This window comes from Geotrypetes seraphini, chromosome 6 (assembly GCF_902459505.1).
Source record: "Geotrypetes seraphini chromosome 6, aGeoSer1.1, whole genome shotgun sequence".
NCBI classification, from domain to species: domain Eukaryota; kingdom Metazoa; phylum Chordata; class Amphibia; order Gymnophiona; family Dermophiidae; genus Geotrypetes; species Geotrypetes seraphini.
In genome coordinates this window covers 57,562,647-57,586,169 of record NC_047089.1, presented here as the reverse complement: position 1 = coordinate 57,586,169, position 23,523 = coordinate 57,562,647, and the positions used below count along the sequence as shown (strand labels likewise).

General features: G+C 40.8%; 1 protein-coding gene across 1 annotated transcript in view; it reads left to right on the top strand.

The window, feature by feature from the left end:
* LHFPL6 (LHFPL tetraspan subfamily member 6) overlaps window positions 1-22,678 on the top strand; it is a 245,758-nt gene extending 223,080 nt beyond the window's left edge. The window contains exon 4 of the mRNA XM_033950072.1: window positions 21,662-22,678. Coding sequence (XP_033805963.1) covers window positions 21,662-21,780 — 119 coding nt within the window. The 3' untranslated portion in view covers window positions 21,781-22,678. The remainder of the gene's footprint in view (window positions 1-21,661) is intronic.
* Window positions 22,679-23,523: the final 845 nt, after the last annotated feature.

Below are 23,523 nucleotides of genomic sequence, written 5' to 3'. Positions count from 1 at the left end.
ATGAGGGAACCCCTAAAGATGCACCCTAACTGAAGCACAGCAAATGTCTAGGAATGAGAAGAATCAACTGTCTAGATATGCTGGACCCTCGCCATGCAAAGACCAAAATGCCAGACATAATAACTTAATACAAGCTTGAATAGTTAGCCAATTAAGGGCCCTCAACAACATAAAAGTTGACTCTCATCAGGGGGTCTTTAAAAATGAGCCATGTGACAAAATTGTGTGCCACCTAAAGGTGTCAGAGCACCTGCCCCAACAATCCAATATACAAATCACTTCAATAATCCAAAATTGGAGCATACACAAATGCACTACCACCCTAAAAATAATCAGCAGTTTGGACGAGTTTGTCGATGTGCATTTCCCTTTCAGAACTACACAGGTTCATGTTTATTATCAATTCATATTGCAGTTCATTCCAATACCTTACTAACCCTGGACCCCTGAAGAAGGCGTATTTACTGAAACATGGACCATGTTGGGTCCCTAGGTTTGTTTAAAGGGTGGTAATACTAACCACATTTAAATTTGATATAATAAACATAGCCTGCATCTTTGTACATTTGTCTGCAGTTTTTTCTTTGGTTTCGAAAAAGACTCAACCAGCATAAAGTACTCAGCTTATAACACTGACTTTACAGTTCAGGCATCCTAAACTTCTTCAGAGAACCTCTGATCCCCCAAACCAGCCCAAATCTCACACTTCTTTCAGAACTGTAATTCTTATCCACCTGCTTCAGATTATTTCCCTTCAGCTTATTTCCCTCAACCCCTCTCCACCAAATACATCTCAGATTTATGTGCATTAAGAACTAAGCAATTATCCACTGCAAGCCATGTGTTTTACAGCTGTATAAATAAAACTTATATTAGAAAGTATCAGATTAAGAAATGCCAGCCAAAGATTTCACATTTCACCTACTTCACCCTAGAATTTCTACAGAGATGAATACAAGGCCTATATTAATGTGTACCAGCTGCAAATGTTCAGGTCCACAATGTCCTCTTAGAGTAAATGTTCAAATTTATGATCATTTTTGTGGGTTACCACATGCTGAAAATTACCTCATGGTATTTTTAGTGCATTAACGACTGGTCTACTTATCATGGAAGAAATGTCGAAATTATTTGTACTGTAAGCAGCATCCAATCCATAACCCACTAATACCGCTCTGTTAGGACACTTATAAAAGCCTGGACATCAAAGCCAATTGTAGACAGAAGGTTGAGAAATGCAACTAAAAGAAAGACGGAAGAGGGGAAAAACTGAAGAAAGAGAAGTGACAAAGAAGAGAAGAGGGTAGAGATAGGGGTGGAATGGGGGAGGTATCCATCAGGGAAGAAGCATTTGTCATGTATGCTAGCTGTTCTTTAAAACATTTTTTTTGCAGGTGGTGGTAGGGATATAAAAGTGAGTACATTTTATCCCTGGTGATTAAGCGCTGGAGGTAATTGGAAATCTTCTTCCAAAGATCACAAAAAATAGAGCATTGTATTTTACTGCTAGTACTTAACAGTATTTGAAACTGATTTAATAATGTCCTCAAAGCACTTAGAAGATTTCAAGCAATTTTTATGATAATAATTGTGTTCTTTGAGACAAAGGATATAAAACCACTTTTATGACATGTTCTAAAAATGTAATGATAACAATAGAACAATCAGAAGAATTACTAGAGATTAATATACAATGCACATGCTGACAATGAACAGGACTAATGTAAAGACAGCTATCATTACTCACAAGGAATGGCGTTCCAGCTATTACTCAACGGTAGCATCTGTTGGCCAGGTTCAGGGTGCACATACAAGACTCCAAAGAATACTACATTTGTTGACCCTGGCTAAAGCTATACTTGGTCTTCCCTATTCCAATAGTATGTTTATCATAATTTTGTAAACTGCTTAGATTTTTTTTTTTCTCTATTAATTTGAAGTATATCAAGTGATAAATGGAAAATGGAAGGAGCATATGTATAACAGGTAAGTAAAGGGATAAAGAGAATAGTTTGAAAATAAAGAGGACAATGTACAAAGACATTTCTTTGGGTCAAACTGAGAAGATGAGTTATTTGAAAACTGCACAGAAGAGCATTGAAGGTGGCCAAGATCTCCTGAAGGTGCTGTTTGGTCCTTCAAAAGGAGCTTTTTACTGTGTCATACATAGTAACATAGTAGATGACGGCAGTCATGAAGGTGAAAAACAAATACTGTGCTGTGTTGTCTGTATCTTATCAATCTGTTTGGAAAGTATGGGACATCTGATACAGGCATTTGTGCTAAAACCCAACCAACTTGGGTATATTTACACTGGCGCCATTTCTTGGTCGTCCTTCCGTTTTCTTGGAGTAAATTCTAGTATGCGGATAGGAGAGTCATTGACGTTCCAAGAATTTGTACACACTGTTACAAAATACACCTAAAAGGCATGGGGGATTTACACCAGGTTTCAGTTGGTGTAAATCCTCATGCCTTGGAGCACTGTTTATACAGTAGTGCTTAAGGCTTATGTCTTTTTACAGCCAACTATAAATCACAGAGGAACATATTCATTAAAAGACCCTACATTAATAATTTAAATTTTGTGACGTGCTCAGACCTTCCACCACTGTGCTCATTAGGTTCGAGCAATGGTAGCTATCGGGACCATCACAGCACTTTTTAAGTCCCGTACCACCAGAAAGCCTTAATAAAACAAATATCTACTTATCTGTTCTTATTTTTTTATCTTGATTTTTTCAACCACTGCACCCACTGGTGATTTTGGTTCATAAAATCAGCTACACGAGCCCGTGAGCTCCAATTGAGGAGCTGTGGATATATATGCAGTATTGCAATGCACTTTTAATAGTATTCAAGAGGTCACAAGTGAAATAACACAAGCCTAATCACCAGCGGATTTTCCTTGTGTTATTTCACTCGTGACCTCTTCAACACTATTGAAAGTGCATTGCAATACTGCATATATATCCACAGCTCCTCAACTGGAGTTCACGAGAGGCTCGTCAATGAGTAGCTGATTTTATGAACAAAAACCGCCAGCGGGTGCAGTGGCTGAAAAAATCAAGATAAAAAAATAAGAACAGATAAGTAGATATTTGTTTTACGTATTAAGGATTGAAGCCTAGGCAAACTAGGTCCAAACCTAAAGCCCAAATGTTTGGGGAGAAAGGCCAGTCAGAAGTCTCAGCATTCAAAGGCTGGGGTTGCCAATAGTCTAAGGGCTCCTTTTACGTTAGGGCCTTAACGCATGGAACACGCTAGCCGCTACCGCTTCCTCTTGATCAGGCGGTAGTTTTTCGGCTAGCGTACGCTATAGCGCGTGCTAATCCGGTGCATGCGTTAAAAACGCTAGTGCACCTTTGTAAAAGGAGCCCTAAATTTTTTTTAGGACTGTACAGATTTGCATTCATGTCTGGAAGCCAGAAGGATGGCTAAAGTATCTGCACATTTTTCAGAGTTTAGACCGTTATAGTTTTCCAATCTTCCTCGCTGCATGAATGATAACTGCTCTGACTACTTTTTCTGTCACTATTAGTAAAGACTATGGTAAGATTAAGCCACTGGGAAGACAGCTCTGGTCACAAAGCCACAGGGATGCTGTGCAAGTGAAATGAGATTGAGCTCTGCATAGGTCACTGGGCTGACCTTGGAGAGAGCCAGTGGAACCAGTGAGTATCTGAGATGATGAGAAGAGGGAGTGCTGAGAAGGGATAGGAATAGAAGAAAGTATAAAGAGGCTGCGATAGGCTGATTAAATGAGCTGGCAGCAACTGCAAGAACTTTACATGATCATGAGCAAAGTTTGTTGGGGGAGGGGATACTGACTGAATGAGGACATGAGCAGTAGGCAGCAACAAAGCACCGGAAGAGAGACTGCATTTGTTTTTCAGTTTGCGGAATTTACCTGGCCAAATTCCTTTCAACACTGTCCTAATGCTGCCCCCATGCTAATTTTTTCAGAGACTCCATAAAAAGCTGAATATTTTCTTTTTTAAAAAAAATTGATTTAACATTTAAAACTACATACGTTTTTACTTCAGACAAATCACTTGTAAATTTCACTTTTGGAACGGGTCACCCTTGGCATCTCTTGGCTTGCTCTTCTATTTTTCAAATAGCTGTCCCTAAACTGTGGAACAGCCTGCCAGTAAAACCGTGTCAGACTGATATGCTACTTTATTTTAGAAAACAGTGGAAATCAGGCCAATGCTCAGAACTCCGGCGCTACAGTGAACAGCACTGAGAAATAGCCCTCCAGTGCTCAAAACTAATAGCATTCAAATTATATGTGCAGTAAAATTACGCTAACCAAATGCAAAGTAGGTAAATCTTATGTGCATTTCTTTCACACGTTGATACCAGCATAGAACAATACAGTTCTCTGGTGTGTATATACCATGGTCATGTGTGCATAATATATGCCTGTTGTAAAGTGCGGAAATACTGCTGAAAAGTGCTGTAAATGCCAAAGTTTTTATAAGGTTTGTTAAAAGAACATAAGAAGTTGCCTCCACTGGGTCAGACCAGAGGTCCATCGCGCCCAGCGGCCCGCTCCCGCGGTGGCCCATCAGGCCTATGACCTGTGAAGTGGTCCCTGACTATTCCTATAACCTACCTGTACTTCTATCTGTACCCCTCAATCCCCTTATCCTTTAGGAATCTATCTAAACCTTCCTTGAACCCCTGTACTGTGCTCTGGCTTATCACAACCTCCGGAAGCGCATTCCATGTGTCCACCACCCTCCATTCCATGTGTCCTAGCGTTTGTTCTAAACCTGTCCCCTTTCAGTTTCTCCGAGTGCCCCCTTGTACTTGTACTTCCCCACAGTCTGAAGAATCTGTCCCTGTCTACCTTCTCTATGCCCTTCAGGATTTTGAAGGTTTCTAAGTCTCCGCTTTTCCAAGGAGAATAGCCCCAGCATTTCCAAACTGTCAGCATATGAAAAGTTTTCCAATCCTGTATCTGCACCTGTGTGTGCTCTGATTGTTTATTGGCGAGAAAGGAGGGACAAATGTACTTGTGTGTATGCCCTTTTATTGTAATATGCCCTGTAGGGCCCAGATTCTTTAAATGGCACCTAAAATTTAGGCGCAAAGTGAGGTGGCATTTAAGTGAGATTCTATAAAAGATAGGCACACTTTATAGAATCGTGCTTGGTGGCGCCTAAAGTGGGCTTAGGAGTCAATAAACATCCTAACCTTAGGTGCACCCTATTTATGCCAAGATTTTCTTAGCCTAAATGAGTGTGCCTAGATCCAAAGCAGATACATAAATAACATGCCCACGATCTGTCCCCCTAATCATGCCTACTTTCTAGTAGTCACCTTGGACTAGGCACCTATGAGGGTCAATTGAAAAGTTTCCGGCCTCACCAAGAAAGAGCAAGATTAGCATCACAAATTCTATAGCTGTCCGACAAATGGCATTGACAAACGTCTACTGCTAGATTTTCAAGTCAGTTTGACACCTAGTTTTATCGTGTCAGTTTAAGAAGACAAGACACAGAAATCTGGAACAAGCACAAGGTCAGCTGCAAACCCTTAGACAACATATAACCCAGCTTCCTGGGGAGAACATCTTAAGCTCACCATAGACTTTTCCATTCTATGGGGAAAAAAAGAGACCAATTGATTTTCCCACCAAAATTCAAACTGGTGACCAACGAACTGCCTTGTTCCCAATCAGATCAGTGGACCTACTATTTGCAAAGACAAACTGCAGACCTCACAGCATACCCTGAAGAAAGCCACAGCATGGTGGCTGAAATATTGGTTTTCTACCTGACAAGACGTAGTGAGACATGGAAACCTGCAACAAGCAATTCTTTTCTGATTGCATTAAGAAGTTAGTAGGATGCTGGGAAAAATGTATCGCAAAACAGGATGATTAAGTGGAAAAGAGATGTAATTTGCTTTAATAAATAGTGTTTAAAAAAAATAAAAAGTGTGGAAACGTTTTGAATATCGCTTGTAATTTGCTCAAGATCTTAGGGAGCAGCAGCAGGATTTGAACTGAACTTTCCTGGTGCTATAATCACTAAATTACTCCTCCATTCCAAATTTTCTTAGGAATGACGTCACACATATTCATAATCCTTCTGTAAGTGGACAAGTTCCTATCAGAGTTCTGAGTGCGATACAGGTGCTTGATGTGGTATTAGATTCACGATTATCTGTGAAGTCGCAGATTAACATCATGGTATGACCAGTCTTCTTTGCATGGTTGCACCACTAAAAATGATGCTGTCTTTGAATGATTTTCGACCAGTTCTTCAATCGTTGGTTATTTATCAATTGATTAGTGCAATGCCCATGCACTACTTTGAAGCTCCTGCAGATGGTAAGGAATGCATTGGCATGATTGACTGGCAGCGTACATCACTAGTTCTGCAGAAACAAAACTGGTTACCTATTCCGTTAAGGATCTCCAATCAGTTGCTGCAAAAATCAGGGCCAAAGGCCAAGCAAGGCAAAAACAAACTAAAAACTTTTTTCCCTGTGCACATCCCTAATACTTGCACTAAAACAGAGTCAAAGAGAGAACTTTTAAGTAATGTTTCAGGAATGACCTAGTGGCTAGAGCAGCTGTCTCAGCACCCTGAGGTTCTGAGTTTCATTCTCACTGCAGCTCCTTGTGACTGTGGGCAAGTCACTTGCCCCAGCTACAAAATAAGTACCTGTCTAAAATATGTAAGCAGTTACAGTTAATTTTTTTGATATACCGTAATTCTTAACAATCCTTTGCACATAATTCCTACCCAAATTCAAAGAAATCTAAACAGATAGGGCCAGTTTTGTGATATGAACTACAGCAACCAGAATTGTTCCCCCGATGAAGGTCTTCTTGACTGAAATGCTCGTGCGGAATGAGAGCGTCGGGCAGGTATAATTGAAAAACTAATGTTGGACCAGCAATGTTCTGTTAAAGATAAGTGTTGCTGGCATTTTTTGAAGATATTTTAAGATACAGAAGTAATTATGAAGATTAATCAATGATGACATATTAGTTTGTATCCAGAGGATAAGACACTTTATGAAGTTTTATAAGATTAAAAAAATTCACTCTTAATGAAATGTTAAAATCAAAGTTAATAAAGACATTTTAATTAATTAAGGGATGGGAAGGGTTTTTTTTTTTGGTATAGATGATTATTTACAACTGAACAGAATACGGACCTGGGATAATATAGTTATGGGAGGTCCTATGCACTGAAATCAGTTTACAGCGTATGATATACCACCCTCCTAGTTTATAGTTTGGGGTTTTTTCAATATATTGAAGACATATGTATAAATTAGAGGTAGATGTTATGTGGGTGCCGAGGAGAGGAGAGGAGCAGCATCAGTACCTAGGGGTTCCCTTGTTCCAGTGCCGAGGAGAGGAGAGGAGCAGCATCGGGCCGAGCACAGGAGCGGGAAGGCAGGAGGAAGCAGAAGGCTCGGGGAAGCGGCCAGAGTTTGCTCTGAGGCATCAGAGGCAGCGCCGGACTCCCCCTTAAAAGGGGAGGAGCCAACGGCGCCCAGCTATTCGGCGAGCAGCAAAGGCGCTCACCTTAGCGAGAGTGCCTTTGCGAAGGGCCTCAAGAAGGGCCAAATCATTACACCCAAGAGCACCAGGAAAGGACTGAAAGGTAAGGAAGAAGGAACAAACACACACAAGCAACAGTAAGGTAAGGTAGAGCAAAGGCAGCACACACAAGAAGAAGGCAGCAAGGCAAGAAGCAGGTGCTGAAGGAAGCAGGCACAGAAGGAACAAACACACAAGCAAAAGTAAGGTAAGGTAGAGAGAGCAAAGGCAGCACACACAAGAAGAAGGCAGGAAGAAGGCACAGAAGGAACACGTAATCTTAACTGTTATCTTAAAGTAGGAACGATAATGGAAGCAGAGGGAAATCAGAAGATGAGCTTTCCAGTGTTCTGCATAGACTGTCATATGTATAACTACCTCCCCTCGGGGAGACAGTCATATGTATGCGGTCGGTGTCAGGAGTTGAAAAGCTTAAAGAAGTCAAGCGACTAGAGGACAAGATATAGGAGCTAGAACGACTTTACACCACGGAGGACCCAATGAGGACAGCTGAAGACTTCATGAGTGAGAGACACATCGAGGAGGAAGTCAGGGAACTCGAGAAATTCATTGAGGAAGCATACAGGAAGAGGGTGGAAGAGAACGAACTTCAGATGAAAGATGAAGTTACACCAGCATGGAAGGGAGAACAAGAAGCAGATAACCTCAAAGAAGACACCCACAGAGAAATACCGCACGAGGGAGAGGAATTGGCTAGTCGATGCCCAGAAGAAGAAAGAGCGAAGCACACCGAGGACATTGACCTGAGACCGAAGTGAAAATTGAAGAAGGGAAAGTCAGCGATCCTAGTGGGAGACTCGATCCTGAGGCATATGGACAGCCACATAGCAGGAGGGCGAGAGGATCGACTGGTGATCTGCCTCCCAGGAGCGAGAACCAAGGACATCGTAGACAAAATTGGAAAGATCTTGGAAGGAGCGGAGATGGAAGAAATCACAGTAATGATCCACATCGGAATAAATGATGTCAGCAGGAGAGACTACAGAAGAAGCACACTGATAGAACAGTTCAGGATTCTGGGAAGGAAGCTGAAGATGAGGACCCAGAAGATAGTGCTCTCAGAGATCCTACCGGTACCGAAGGCAGATGTGAAAAGGCAGGAGGAACTACAATAAATAAATGCGTGGATGAGGAAATGGTGTGAGGAAGAAGGATTCCACTTTGTGAGGAACTGGACAACGTTCTGGGGCAAGAGCAAGCTCTACAGGAGAGATGGACTGCACCTGAGTGTGGCGGGAATTAGGCTTCTAGCAAACAACGTCAAGAGAGGAATAGAACAGGCTATAAACTAAGAGGAAGGGGAAAGCCGACAGACGACCAAGCGTCAACGATTCGGAAGAAGGTATCCCTTGAAGATACTAAGGGGAAACAAGGCTGAGAAGAAACAAGAGACAAATTACAGGAGTCAACTAACCCAGAAGAGGAGGTTAGAAAGATTGTAGCAAATGAGAAGACACTAAAGACCAAAGCACAGGGAAAGACAACAAAATACCAGGATCTAAATTGCATATATACTAATGCAAGAAGCCTAAGAAACAAAATGGGGAAATTAGAAGCCATGGCCAATGCAGAGGACTTAGACATCATTGGAATCTCTGAAACATGGTGGAATGAGGAAAGCAAATGGGATACAGCACTGCCGGGATACAAGCTCTATTGCCAGGATAGGTCAGGACAGAAAGGAGGTGGAATAGCACTATACATAAAAGAAAGCATACAATCGACAAGAATGGACACAGCAGTGACGACCAACAAGCTGGAATCACTATGGGTTAAAATACCGGGAAGGAAAGGGCCTAAAATAAAGATGGGCCTATACTATCGTCCAACCGGGCAAACCGGAGATATCGATGAAGAAATGGAAGCCGAGATGAAGCGAGAATGCAAAAGCGGTTGCACGGTTATTATGGGAGATTTCAACTACCCTGGGATAGACTGGAGTCTTGGAAGCTCAAGATGCGCTAGGGAGACAGAATTCCTGGAGGCTACACAAGATTACTTCATGGAGCAGCTTGTTAGAGAACCGACGAGAGGAAATGCCACTCTGGATCTAATCCTAAATGGGTTAAGGGGACCTGCAAAGGAAGTGGAAGTAATGGGACCGTGGGGAAAGAGCGATCATAATATGATCAAGTTCAAGGTTAAGGTAGGAATACCGAAAGGAAAGAGAACCATAGCAACAAATTTTAACTTCAGGAAAGGAAACTACTAAGCAATGAGGGGAATGTTAAGGAAGAAACTTAGGAACACTTCCAAAAAATGGCAAACGGTAGAACATGTATCATTGTTGATTATTAAGTGATATATTTATGGTTATTTGTATGGATATGTTATCACACTTATTATAAGTTTAAAAATGAATAAAGATTAAAAAAAAAAAAGAACATGCCTGGTCTTTTTTCAAGGACACAGTGAGCAAGGCGCAAAATCTGTATATCACTTGATTCAGAAAAGGGTGCAAAAAAGGTCGAACAAAAGACCTGGCATGGATAATTAATATAGTGAAGGAAGCGATAGGCAATAAGAAAAATTCATTCAGAAAATGGAAAAAGGACAAAACTGAGGGGAACTGGAATGAGCACAGGAAGTATCAAAAAGAATGTCACCGTGTGGTTCAAAAAGCCAAAAGAGGGTATGAAGAGAGGCTAGCCAGGGAAGCACGAAATTTCAAACTGTTCTTTAAATATGTTAAAGGGAAGCAGCTGGCTAGGGAGGAGGTGGGACCGCTGGATGACGGAGACAGGAAGGGAGTGGTGAAGGAGTAGAAAGAGGTCGCGGAAAGACTTAACATGTTCTTTTCGTCTGTATTTACAAATAAAGACACAACCAACATACCGGAACCTGAGCAATTCTTCAATGGAAATCAAGCAGAAAAATTAACATCCATGGAAGTGAGCCTTGAAGATGTGCACAGGCAAATAGAAAAACTAAAAACTGACAAATCCCCAGGTCTGGACGGAATCCATCCAAGGTTTCTGAAGGAATTAAAGAGGAGATAGCGGAACTACTGCAGCAAATTTGTAACCTATCCCTGAAAACAGGCGTGATCCCGGAGGATTGGAAGATAGCCAATGTTACACCCATCTTTAAAAAGGGATCAAGAGGTGACCCGGGAAACTACAGACCGGTGAGTCTGACCTCGGTTCCAGGGAAAATGGTGGAAGCACTGATAAAAGAAAACATCGATGAACATTTTGAAAGAAGCGAACTTCTGATAACCAGCCAACATGGTTTCTGCAGGGGGAGATCGTGCCTTACTAACTTATTGCACTTCTTCGAAGGAATTAACAAACTGATGGACAGAGGAGACCCCATAGACATATACCTAAAAAGCTTTTGACAAGGTGCCTCATGAACGTCTACTCCGGAAACTGAAGAACCATGGCGTGGATGGAGACATACATAGATGGATCAGAAACTGGTTGGCGGGTAGGAAACAGAGGGTAAGGATGAAGGGCCACTGCTATTTAATATATTCATAAATGATCTAGAAACAGGGACGAAGTGTGAGATAATAAAATTTGCGGACGACACCAAACTATTTAGTGGAGCTCGGACTAAGGAGGACTGCGAAGAATTGCAAAGGGACTTGAACAAACTAGGGGAATGGGTGACGAGATGGCAGATGAAGTTCAACGTTGAGAAATGTAAAGTATTGCATGTGGGAAGCAGAAACCCGAGGTACAACTATACGATGGGAGGGATGTTATTGAATGAGAGTACCCAAGAAAGGGACTTGGGGGTAATGGTGGACATGACAATGAAGCCGACGGCACAGTGCACAGTGGCCGCTAAGAGAATGAATAGAATGCTAGGTATAATCAAGAAGGGTATTACTACCAGAATGAAATAAGTTATCCTGCAGTTGTATCGGGTGATGGTGCGTCCGCATCTGGAGTATTGCGTCCAATATTGGTCACCGTACCTTAAGAAGGATATGGCGTTACTCGAGAGAGTTCAGAGTAGAGCAACACGTGTGATAAAAGGGATGGAAAACCTTTCATACGCTGAGAGATTGGAGAAACTGGGTCTCTTTTCCCTGGAGAAGAGGAAACTTAGAGGGGATATGATAGAGACTTACAAGATCATGAAGAGAGAGTAGAGAGGGACAGATTTTTCAAACTTTCAAAAAATAAAAGAACAAGAGGGCATTCGGAAAAGTTGAAAGGAAACAGATTCAAAACAAATGCTAGGAAGTTCTTCTTTACCCAACGTGTGGTGGACACCTGGAATGCGCTTCCAGAGGATGTAATAGGGCAGTGTACGGTACTGGGGTTTAAGAAAGGATTGGACAATTTCCTGCTGGGAAAGGGGATAGAAGGGTATAGATAGAGGATTACTACACAGGTCCTGGGCGTGAGCGGGCTGCTGGGCGCAATGGACCTCAGGTCTGACCCAGCGGAGGCATTGCTTATGTTCTTACGTTCTTATGGCTGAATTTGATGATAAAAGAAGAAATGAGATATAAAAGTACGTTTGTGACTAATTTTAAATAATATGAGATAGCTTTAATAGGTTCCTATAGCCCTATCTGTTTAGAAGTTGTATGTTTGGCATGCTAGGTGTTAACCGTATCCCTTGGGATGTAGTTAAATTTCACATGGTAAAGATGCCCATAACATTTAATTTTAACTGCTGTAGGCTTCATAAATACAGTGATAATGACTTATGAAGCCATTATCACACCATTTACATACTTGGCATATGTGAGTACATTACATTTTATCATACTTACATATTTCTTCCAATATGGCAGTTTCGCCCTGCTTTATGACCTGTGTACTTTTGTATGCTGCTTGGGGTCCACATTAAATTTCCCCCCATTCCCCCACCACCACTTTAACTTTCCCAATAAGGTGGCAGTTTTTGATAAATCCATGTAAAGCAGTAGTCTCAAACTCGCAGCCCAGGGGCCACATGCGGCCTGCCAGGTACTGTTTTGAGGCCCTCGGTATGTTTATCAAAATCACAAAAGTAAAATAAAACAGTTTCTTGATCATATGTCTCTTTAGCTATAAATTTATTATTAAGCTATGTCTCTTTAGCTATAAATTTTATTATTAAAACTTAGCCAAAAGGAAAGATTTATAAGCTGTAAAGAGTTTTACCTCATACAAAATTGTCATTTCTTTAATAAGACAACTATTTTTTCTGAGGCCCTCCAAACATAGAAACATAGAAGATGACGGCAGAAAAGGGCTACACCCATCAAGTCTGCCCACTCTGCTTACCCACCCCCTGTCTATGCCCTAATGACCCAATTTTCTTATCTTGACCCTCGTAGGGATCCCACATGGGTATCCCATTTATTCTTAAAGTCTGGCACGCTGTCTGCCTCGATCACCTGCACTGGAAGCTTGTTCCAATGATCAACCACTCTCTCTGTGAAGAAATACTTTCTGGTGTCACCATGAAATTTTCCACTCCTGAGTTTGAGCGGGTGCCCTCTTGTGGCCGAGGGTCCCTTGAGAAAGAAAATATCATCTTCCAAGTACCTACAAATCCAAAATGTGGCCCTGCAAAGGGTTTGAGTTTGAGACCACTGGTGTAAAGCATTCGAGCACTTTCAGCATAAGTACTTTATCCTAATTTTCTGAGAGAAACAAAACATTTGATTTTTTTTTTATTAAGCAGAGCTCGTAGCACCATATAAATAATGCTGTACATGCTATCATTCCTTTCCCATTAATCAAGCTGTATTTCTGAGCACCCAGTTATCTCCAGTTTCACACATTTTTAACATTGTTTTGCCCTTGAGTTTCAGTACAAAATTTGTTTTTAATCTCTTTTCCACTGTCTGCCACAGATATTTTTCCCCCACCTTGTGCTTGTACTCTTCTAGCAAGGACAGCATGGTCCCTCTTCCTTCAAATGAATTACTTAACAATCCTTCATGTGATCCTTTTTTCTCTCGCTCTCTTTTTTTTAAAAGAACAATAAAAATTCCTCTGCAATTTTATTTATTTAAAAAATATCTCCTCAGCACAATGGGTGTTTTCATGTATGAATAAGTGGTTTGAATATGCTGCATGAGTTGCGGAGGTGGTGGTGGTTGGGAAAGCAAGGGCCGATATTGCACAGGCAGGGAAGGATAGATGCTGCACAGACTAGGAGAGGATTGGGAAGGACAGATGCTAAATGGGCTGGGAGGGGCTTGGGAAGGACAGATTCTGCACCAGCTGGGGGTTAGGAAGAGAGGGAAAGAGAGATGCATGGGTGGGGTGGTGCGAAGAGAGGGAAAGAAAGATGCTGCTGGTGGGTGAGGGAAGAGAAAAAGAATTGTTGGACATATGGTATACATGAAGAAAGGGAGAATTGTTGGACATGATTGTGGTGGAGAGGAGGGAGGGAGAAATGTTACACTGGGAGGGAGTCGATATGTCAGTTTCCGGAGAAGGGTGATGGAAGGAGGGAAGTGAGAGATGTCAGACCACTAGAATGGAAAGGAGAGAGTGATGCCAGACCATGGAATGGAAGGGATGGCGGGGAGAGAGATATGTCAGACTGCCAGAAGGAGAGGAGAGAGATGCCAGACAGTGGAAAGGAGAGGAGAGAAGCAGAGAGATTTTAGTCCACGGGAAGAGAGGGAAGGAGAGAGAGATGGCAGACCATGGAAGAGGAGAGAGATTCCAGGCTATGGGAAGGAGATGAGGGGGAAGACAGGGATGTCTGACCATGTGAGAGGGATGAGATGGTGCACAGGGATAGAGGGGGAAAGGGAGAGAGAGGGATGAGATGGTGCACAGCAGTGGGTGTGGCAGGGAAGAGATAAGAAGAAATGCTACTTATGGATAGATGGGAATAAGGGAGAAAAAAGAGGGAGGAGATGATACACATGGATGGATGGATGGGAAGGAAAGGGAAGACCTAGAAAAGTGGATAGATTTTGAAAAGTAAACAGAAAAATGGAAGAAAGTTGAATTTTATAAGTTAATGCTAAAGATGGATTTAGGGCAGAAAGTAAAGAAGGAGAGAAAAACAGCAAATGGATAAGAAGGCCCTGAATACACAGTTAAGAGCACAGACAAAAGGAAGTGCAGCAAGAGACTGGTAAAAGATAGTTTGAAAAATAAAATCACCAGACAACAAAGGTAGGGAATATGATTTTATTTTCAATTTAGCAAATGAAATGTGTCAGAGAATTTACATTTTCTGTCTATATTTTGCTCAGTTCAGGAAGAAATGCATTTGTTTCTTTTTCTCTGGGGGTTGTACTGCATGCAGAGTCTTGCATTTTAGGGTTTTGTATGTATAAGTACTTTTAGTTTGTGGTCCTGTATTTGCATAGGGGTTATCTGTGTTCTGCATGCGTGACCAAGGCTAGGTGTTCTGGTAGGAATAAATGATGAGAAGCATAGTGTGTTTTGTATAGTTTTAATTTTGTGGTTAACCATTATGCATTGTTAATAAGATTATATTGTGGGCTCTTTTTACGAAGTTGCGTTAGGGCATTAACGCGCGGAATAGCACACGCTAGATGCTAACACCAGCATTGAGCTGGCATTAGTTCTAGCTGCATAGCTTGCGGTGTAGCGCACAGTAATATCCTGCATGCGCTAAAAACGCTAGCGCACCTTAGTTTACAAATTAGTACTATTATGGGGGCAGGGTCTGGGGCGGAGCTTGGTAGGGTCTGGGACAGATATTTTGGACCCCTCCCCCCCCCAAACAAAAAAGCATTCTGCTGCCTATGGGTTTGGAAGTTAAAGCACAAAGAGAGAGTCCAAATCTCAATGCAGGAGTCCATTCAATCCTCTTTATTAAAGTTGTATCTTAGATTATCAACAGACATTTTGTTCTGAAAATCCAGCACCATCCATACAGGAAAATCATATGCCTAGTTTTTACCCATGCATGCAGATATAAAACTACCCTTTTAAAGATTATCCCCCCTTTTATCAAGTTTCATGAGCTAAATGCCAAGCCACCCATAGGAATAGATAAAGGTGGGGAGGGGGAGGGGGTATATTAGATATCAAGCTATCTGTAGAAACTCAATTTCAGTATGGAGGTCCAAGACCACTTTAACTTTTAAAAACTATTCATTTTTTAAATCATTTTCTTCAACAGTAGAATTAAGTTACTTTAATCCAGGCTTTTGTTGTCTCGATGATCAATTTTTTTAGCAGCTTGTATCTGGGTCTTCATTAGCAGGGGCATCACCATGAGTGTTTTTATTATTACTATATGTTTTTAATTTATGATCTCATTTATGTATATGCATTTATTTTTGTCTTTATCAGGAGTGGGGTGTGCAATATGAATAAAAGTATTGCATACAGGACACGTACATACGTACAAATGCACCTATGTTGTGTGGATCTGCTCTTTGAGGCGTAGTGTATCATAAGAACATAAGAATTGCTGCTGCTGGGTCAGACCAGTGCTCCATCGTGCCCAGCAGTCCGCTCACGCAGCAGCCCTCTGGTCAAAGACCAGCACCCTAACTGAGTCTAGCCCTACCTGCGTACGTTCTGGTTCAGCAGGAACTTGTCTAACTTTGTCTTGAATCCCTGGAGGGTGATTTCCCCTATGACAGACTCCGGAAGAATGTTCCAATTTTCTTTGGATGAAGATTTGGATGAAGTTTTCCAGCCCTCTTACCAGGGCAACGAAACTGGTAAGAGGGCTGGAAAACTGCCCATATGCTGAGAGGCTGGATAAACTGGGGCTCTTCTCTCTGGAAAAGAGGAGGCTCAGGGGGGATATGATAGAGACCTTCAAAATACTTAGGGGCATAGAGAGGGTGGACAGGGACAGGTTCTTCAGACTAAAAGGGACGACAGGTACGAGGGGGCACTCAGAGAAACTGAAGGGAGATAGGTTCAAATCAAATGCAAGGAAGTTTTTCTTCACCCAAAGGGTCGTGGACAAATGGAATGCGCTCCAGGAGGAAGTGATCCGGCAGAGTACAGTACAGGGATTCAAACAGGGATTGGACAGATTCCTGAGGGAAAAGGGGATCGTGGGGTACTGAGGGAGGCTCTGGGGTGTTGCATAAGTATAGACAGCTCACCAGGTCGTGCAGGTGCAAGGCCGGAGGGTTAGGACATTGATGGCAAGATAGGACTTCGATGAGAAACCTAGGGGGCAAGGGGGCCCCTTCTGGTGATTAAGGCAGGTCATGACCTGTTGGGCCACCGCGGGGGCGGACTGCTGGGCGGGATGGACCTCTGGTCTGACCCGGCAGAGGCACTGCTTATGTTCTTAAGAAGAACTTCCTTATCTGTGAACCTGTAAATTCCTTGGGGCATCACATTATTAGACTCTTCAAAAGCACAGGAATATCACTATCAGTTGGGAGTTGGAGGTCTTTCTTAGTTTTACCAGACCAATTCTGTTTTGTAGTTCATTGTTTTATATTTTGATGTGATTTTGCTGTTATAGCTATACATCTTTCCAAACTCTTTAACTACCTATCTGATTATTGTATGCTATTTATATCACCCCCCTCTCTCGTATCATGGTAGAACAGGTGCTTTGTACTTGAGTATCAAGGCACGCAAAGGTTGCAGGGAACATATTAGTTATTTTTCAGCAATTTTCTATAACAGAAAACTCAGGGAGTATCTGTGCTTTAAAATGTCACCCCATTTAACCCCTGCTCTTGATGTGCAGCTGTTCTGAAAATGTAAAAATTGAGCTTACAACACTTCATTCTAGAGATTTGGCAGGCACTGACTTCTGCTGCACCCCTACTAACATTTTACTGCCAGTGAACTGCACATTTTTCTGTCAAGTGTATTTCACCCAGCATTGAAAACAGCAATTTGCTAACCAGCTGAGCAGGCTTAAAGGTCTTCTGATCAACAATTATAGAAAACAAAAGGGAGCAGTCTGATTAGATTTGCCCTTCCTATCAAATTGGATCCTAAGAGGAAATATTTACTGGCTTGCTGGTGGAACAAAAATGTTTTGGGTACAAATGCCTCCATTTAGGCACAAACAAGATAGGCAACTGTCTAGGATGTCACATTTTGAAATCACCAAATATCCAGGCCCTGTTGGGTAAGCAAGAGAATCCCAGGTTATATACGTACATATATTCAGAGTGAATATATTATAATGGCACATATCTATGATAAATGCTTTTTCACTTAAGTGCCTATTAGAGAATCAAACCTAACTAAACCTAAACCTAAACCTAAACCTAACTAAAACTAACTAAACCTAAACCTAACTAAACCTAAACCTAACTAAAACTAAACCTAACTAAAACTAAACAGGGGTTTAAAGGCCTACATTATAAGTACCTAAGGACTTTAGAGAATCGCACCTAGTGAATCCTAAGCCATTCTCTGCCCCTAAACACGCCTACTTTAGAGTTTGTAGAATTGCACCTAAGAAGATAGGCACCTATTACCCAATTAATTTTCATTTTTTTTAATTATGAGCTTGTTGCATCTATTTAAGTTCTATCTCTTTTCAAGTTAAGTTAGGTTTGGTTCCAAAACATCCGGGGAGGGAGGGGGGTATTTCATAGCAATATATTGGAATATGTCTATATTTCGGGTCTGTAAAGGGTTGGGGGATAATGATCTTTTAAAATTTGTTGTTCAAAAGTGTGTTTTTATGGTTGATATCTTTCAAATGTATACATTTGTATTGCACAGTTCATATTGGAAAATAATAATAATTAAAAAAAGAGCTCATAATTAAAGCCAATTTACTAATTAAGTTAGGCTAGGTGCCTATCTTTAGGCGCCTCTTACAGAATTTCCCCCTGAGTGTGCAGAACCTGAGCTCACTTATTAATACTTGGAGACCGTGCGTCATTTTTATCAAGCAATGGAAAAGGTGCCGGTTCTCAGTACCCCTGAGAACCCCCTAAAAAAAATCCCTAGTTCTGGAAAAATAGTATGTCTTGAGGGCAGCCCACATTGATAACCTTAACCCAGAGTCTCATTATATAGAGACCCTGTGTCAATCACATTTCATTTTTCACAGCCTTTTCAGTGTAGTGTTACATCTTCACAACCTTCCGAAGAACTGATTGCTTGAATATTTGGAAAATGATGCTCTTTGAATACATTCAAATAGCCTGTGATAGCATTTCTCTTTTCTTTATCTCATAATTCTTCATTCACATTTGCAAGAAAACAAACTGTTTCTTCCGACTCATTCTGCAGCTCATGGGCACCTGAAGTCCTAATCGACTATTTGTCAAAGCATAAATAATTCCACAGGAAACTGTTGTCATGCTGAAGCACTTTGTGACTCCAGAGAGCTAGCAATGAACTGGAATAGCAAACATTCCCCTGTTATGGAAATGCTTCAGTAACAAACGATGAGGGATGAACTGACAAAACCTGTAAAATACTAGGCGCATTTTGTCAGCGCAGTCTGTTGCTTCCCCATATCTTTCACTATTTTATTAGTATTATGGAAATAAAGAACCAACACCCAAGTTTATGGAGAGCATGGGGTCATTTTGTAAGGTGCTGCTTAGTTGGTAGCAATAAGGCATGGAAATGGTGGCCATTAACATGCACAAGTGGCCTCTTATGAAATACTGACTAGTGGCAAAGTACATGCCATGATTTGGTTGTGTGCGTGGGTGGCACTTGCCAGTGTTTGGCGCAGGAAACATTTCTCACATAAGACCACTTGACGAGTTTCATAGGTTGTATTGTCAACATTTCCCCCCAAATTCTACTCTGTATATGGCGCTAAAAAATGGCACATGCAAATTTGGGCATGTGCCCAATTTGAACACACAATTTAATTGAACAACAAGCCAATCGGTGCCAATAATTGGGTGCTAATAATCAGCATTTATATACATGCGCAAAACGTATGTGCGGCTCCAAAAAGAGGTGTGGCAATGGGAGGGTCAAGGGCAGATCAGAGGTGCTCCTGCAATTTATACCTGCTGTTATAGAATAAGGGGATCTGTACCTAATTTAGGGGTCCATTTATTAAGATGCGCTAACCGATTTAGTGCACGCTAAAGATTAGCGCGGGCTAAATGCTAAGTCATCCATTATATTCTATGGGCGCCTTAGCATTTAGTGCACGCTAATCTTTAGTGCGTGCTAAATCGGTTAGCGCACCTTAATAAGTGAGTGCTACAGCATAGTGCTGTGCCCTGAAGCAATTCCGTGTGTGCCACAAGAGATTCTAGAATTTTGCATTATTTTTAAAAATTCCCTTTATAAGTATACACTGGAATAGATGACATGTATGTCATGTACATCAACTGAACCTTGGCGTAAATCAGCATCTCTCAAATTTTTTTTAGCTCTGGCACACTAAGCGGAGCAAATGTTTTTCACGGCACATTATAATTGAAATTATAAAACTGCAAAACCAATAAAAAATTAAAATTGAGAGTTATGTATTTAAAGCTCTTTAAGCTACGTATGAATAATTGTAACAATGGTGAAACTAACCCCTTCTATTAAACTGAGCTAGCAGTTTTTAGCGCAGAGAGCTGCGCTGAATGGGCTGCGCTGAATGGCCCGCGCTGCTCCCGACACTCACCATTGTTACAATTACCCATATGTGGTTTAATAGAAGAGTAGATAGAATAGAACTGCTAATCAATGTGGTGGATGCGCTTGTTTTTGAGTGCAAATTAACTCAAAACGCAGCTTGATAGTCGACAAGTAAACATGCATTTCATTATCCATTATCTGCAGCCGTTCTCTTTTTTCAATTTAATTTCAGTCAGAGCTTGACAATCCAAGTTCACAAAGATAAGATCTAAACAGTAACAAAGTTTAGGATAACTACCGCACAAAAAATAAATGACATAACATGTATGTTGTGTACACAACAGTCTGTCAATGTTATGAGCATCTGTGTGCATAAGGATACAACCCCCCAAATTAGCATTGACGTGATTGGTCCTTGGCAAGAACATATATAGTAACATAGTAACATATATAATAACATAGTAACTATGTTACTATGTTACTATATATGTTACTATGTTACTATGTAAATGGTTCTTGCCAAGGACCAATCACGTCAATGCTAATTTGGGGGGTTGTATCCTTATGCACACAGATGCTCATAACATTGACAGACTGTTGTGTACACAACATACATGTCATTTATTCTAGTGCAGGGGTAGGCAATTCCGGTCCTCGAGAGCCAAAGCCAGGTCAGGTTTTCAGAATATCCACAATGAATATGTATGAGATGGATTTGCATGCGCTGCCTCCTTGAGATGCAAATTTAGCTCATGCATATTTATTGTGGATATCCTGAAAACCTGACCTGGCTTTGGCTCTCGAGGACCGGAATTGCCTACCCCTGTTCTAGTGTATTCTAGGGAATTTTTAAAAAAATAACGTTCTGGAATCACCCATTGCACACCTGGAATCTCTTCAGGGCGCACCACAAAGTTTGAAAGACACTGATCTATACTTACTTATATTTATCTAGATCAGGGGTGTCAAAGTCCCTCCTCGAGGGCCGGAATCCAGTCGGGTTTTCTGGATTTCCCCAATGAATATGCATTGAAAGCAGTGCATGCAAATAGATCTCTTGCAGATTCATTGGGGAAATCCTGAAAACCCGACTGGATTCTGGCCCTCGAGGACCGACTTTGACACCTGTGATCTAGATATATAGAGATAGATAAAGTTCACATAAAGAACATAGAGATACATAATGTTATTCGAAGAAAAAGATATCACCTACAACTGCTTTGTTGAACTTATCTTTAAAAAAAAAAAAACAACTCCAGAAAGTCTGTAGATATTTGTCCACTTCAGCTGGGGACAAATTTGTCTCCGTCCCCACGATATCTATCTCCATCCCTGGCCCATGCCCATGAATTCTGTTCCTGTTCCATCCCTGCAAGCTCTGTCCTCAATCTTAAGCGTTTGAGGCTTGTGCAGATGAGGACAGAGCTTGCGGGGATGGGGCAGGAACAGGGGTAGAACTCAGGGGGGCGGGACGGGGATGGAGATGGATGCCACATGAACAGGGATAAATTTGTCCCTGTGTCATTCTGTAGGAAGCCCAATTGTATCTGTTTTGATGTGCTATACAAACATGATTTTGGAAAACCACAATTGTTAGTTGTTATATTTCTGTATTTTTATTTTTCCTTAGGTACATGCAAAATTGGCTGGGCTTACTACTGCACTGGCGGAGGAGCAGCTGCAGCAATGCTGATTTGCACCTGGTTGGCTTGTTTCTCTGGCAAGAAACAAAAGCAATACCCGTACTGAAGGATAAATAGAACAAACAAGAGACCAGTTTTGAATATGTGAGATATGAGTGACTGTATCCATTTTCAGTCTACTACAGGAAAGTGCCCTTACCTAGAGCCAACTTATGATGACAATGAATGGAGAGGGCATATGGAGGCACTGGGAACCCAGAAAGGATCAGCAACAGCATCCATGGGCCAAAGGTGAATTATCACCGGCTGACGAATGAGATCTTTCTAACCTGCTCGGTTGGTCTGGCATAAACTGTGCAAGCAACGTTTGATGGATCACATTAAAATACTGGTATATCTAGTCGTCACTAAAGATTTAAGCTTAACGCCTACAAACTCTCATTTTAATATGATACTCTTGAAAGCAAGCACATAAGAGCAATTTCATGGCAAAGATATCTATACATGTTTTCTGTTTCTATTCTTCGGTTTCTTATAGTCACTTAAATGTCAGTGTTATCTCTTTTTATATATGTACATATTACACATTGATGGACCAATATACCAACGTAACATTGTTTAGTATCTTAAATATGCTTATTTTGTATTTGTAACCATAGCTTTTAAAAGCATATAGAATTGTTATTGTGTTTTTCAGCATTATTACCTAAAATGCACTATTTCTCTTGGCATATATAGCCTTTGCCTCTTTTACTCTTGTTAAATGCAATAACCTAATTCTGTCCATTCTGAATTACATTAATGGTATTGTGCTAGAAGATGAGGTGGTCTGTGTAACAGTTGTGGGAACCATCTTCCAGACACAGAATTTTATTTGGTTTAGCAATTATTTTCCTGTTATCATCTTTGTTAATATTCTGTTTTTCTAAAATAGAAATAAACATAAAATTATATCTGTGTGCAATCTGTAAAAGTCTGTAAATAAAATACTTTCTTAGAACAGACCAATTGCAAATATACCGATTTTTGTCAAAATCCTAGAAGCGTTGGTCGTTAATACTTAGAAACTCATAATATTTTACATCCAACACAATTTGAGTTTTGAAAAGTTTCTGGTACTGAAATATTATTAACCCTGTTAATCTGTAATGCAAGAAGTTTACTAAGTAAAGGATCTCAAGCTATAATTTTACAATTTGTTCTTTCAGCAGCCTTTCATGTTGTGGATCTTATCTTCTTTTGGGCTTGAGCAAGATACATATTAGGGGAGGGGTTCTTGACTGCTTTGCAGGTTTCTTGTCTGCTACAACTTATAGAGTAAAACATAAAGAAATATTAGTGGAATTCCAAAGGGTTTTCCCCTCTCTCAAATCCTATTTAACATACTGAGTACCTTTGGAAATGTTTTTGTTTCACATGGAAGTCAGTTTTTATGCATATACTGATTATGTTACTTTATTAATTCATGTTTTACTTAAAAATACTGTTCTGTTTAATACAATTCAAACTTATTGATTTGGTTAGTGCGTGGGCCACACATTGCTGTTATAAAGCTCAACACTGACAAAACTAAAACAATATGGCTGGGAACTCGTTTTCTACCTTTACCTAAAAATGTTTTGGCATTTTGAAGTATTAGTCTATCAAATGAATCCGTTTTGAAAGTTTTAAGAATAGTTCCGGATCCTGTGCTGACTTTCAACATCCATATTAGTCAATTAAGCAAAAACATTTTCTGGATGTTAAAACAACTTCGCCGAGTGAGAAATGATTTTGCTTCCCAATCATTTTTCATTGATAGTTCACTCATTCGTGAGTAGCCAGTTAGATTATTGCAATGTGATGTGAG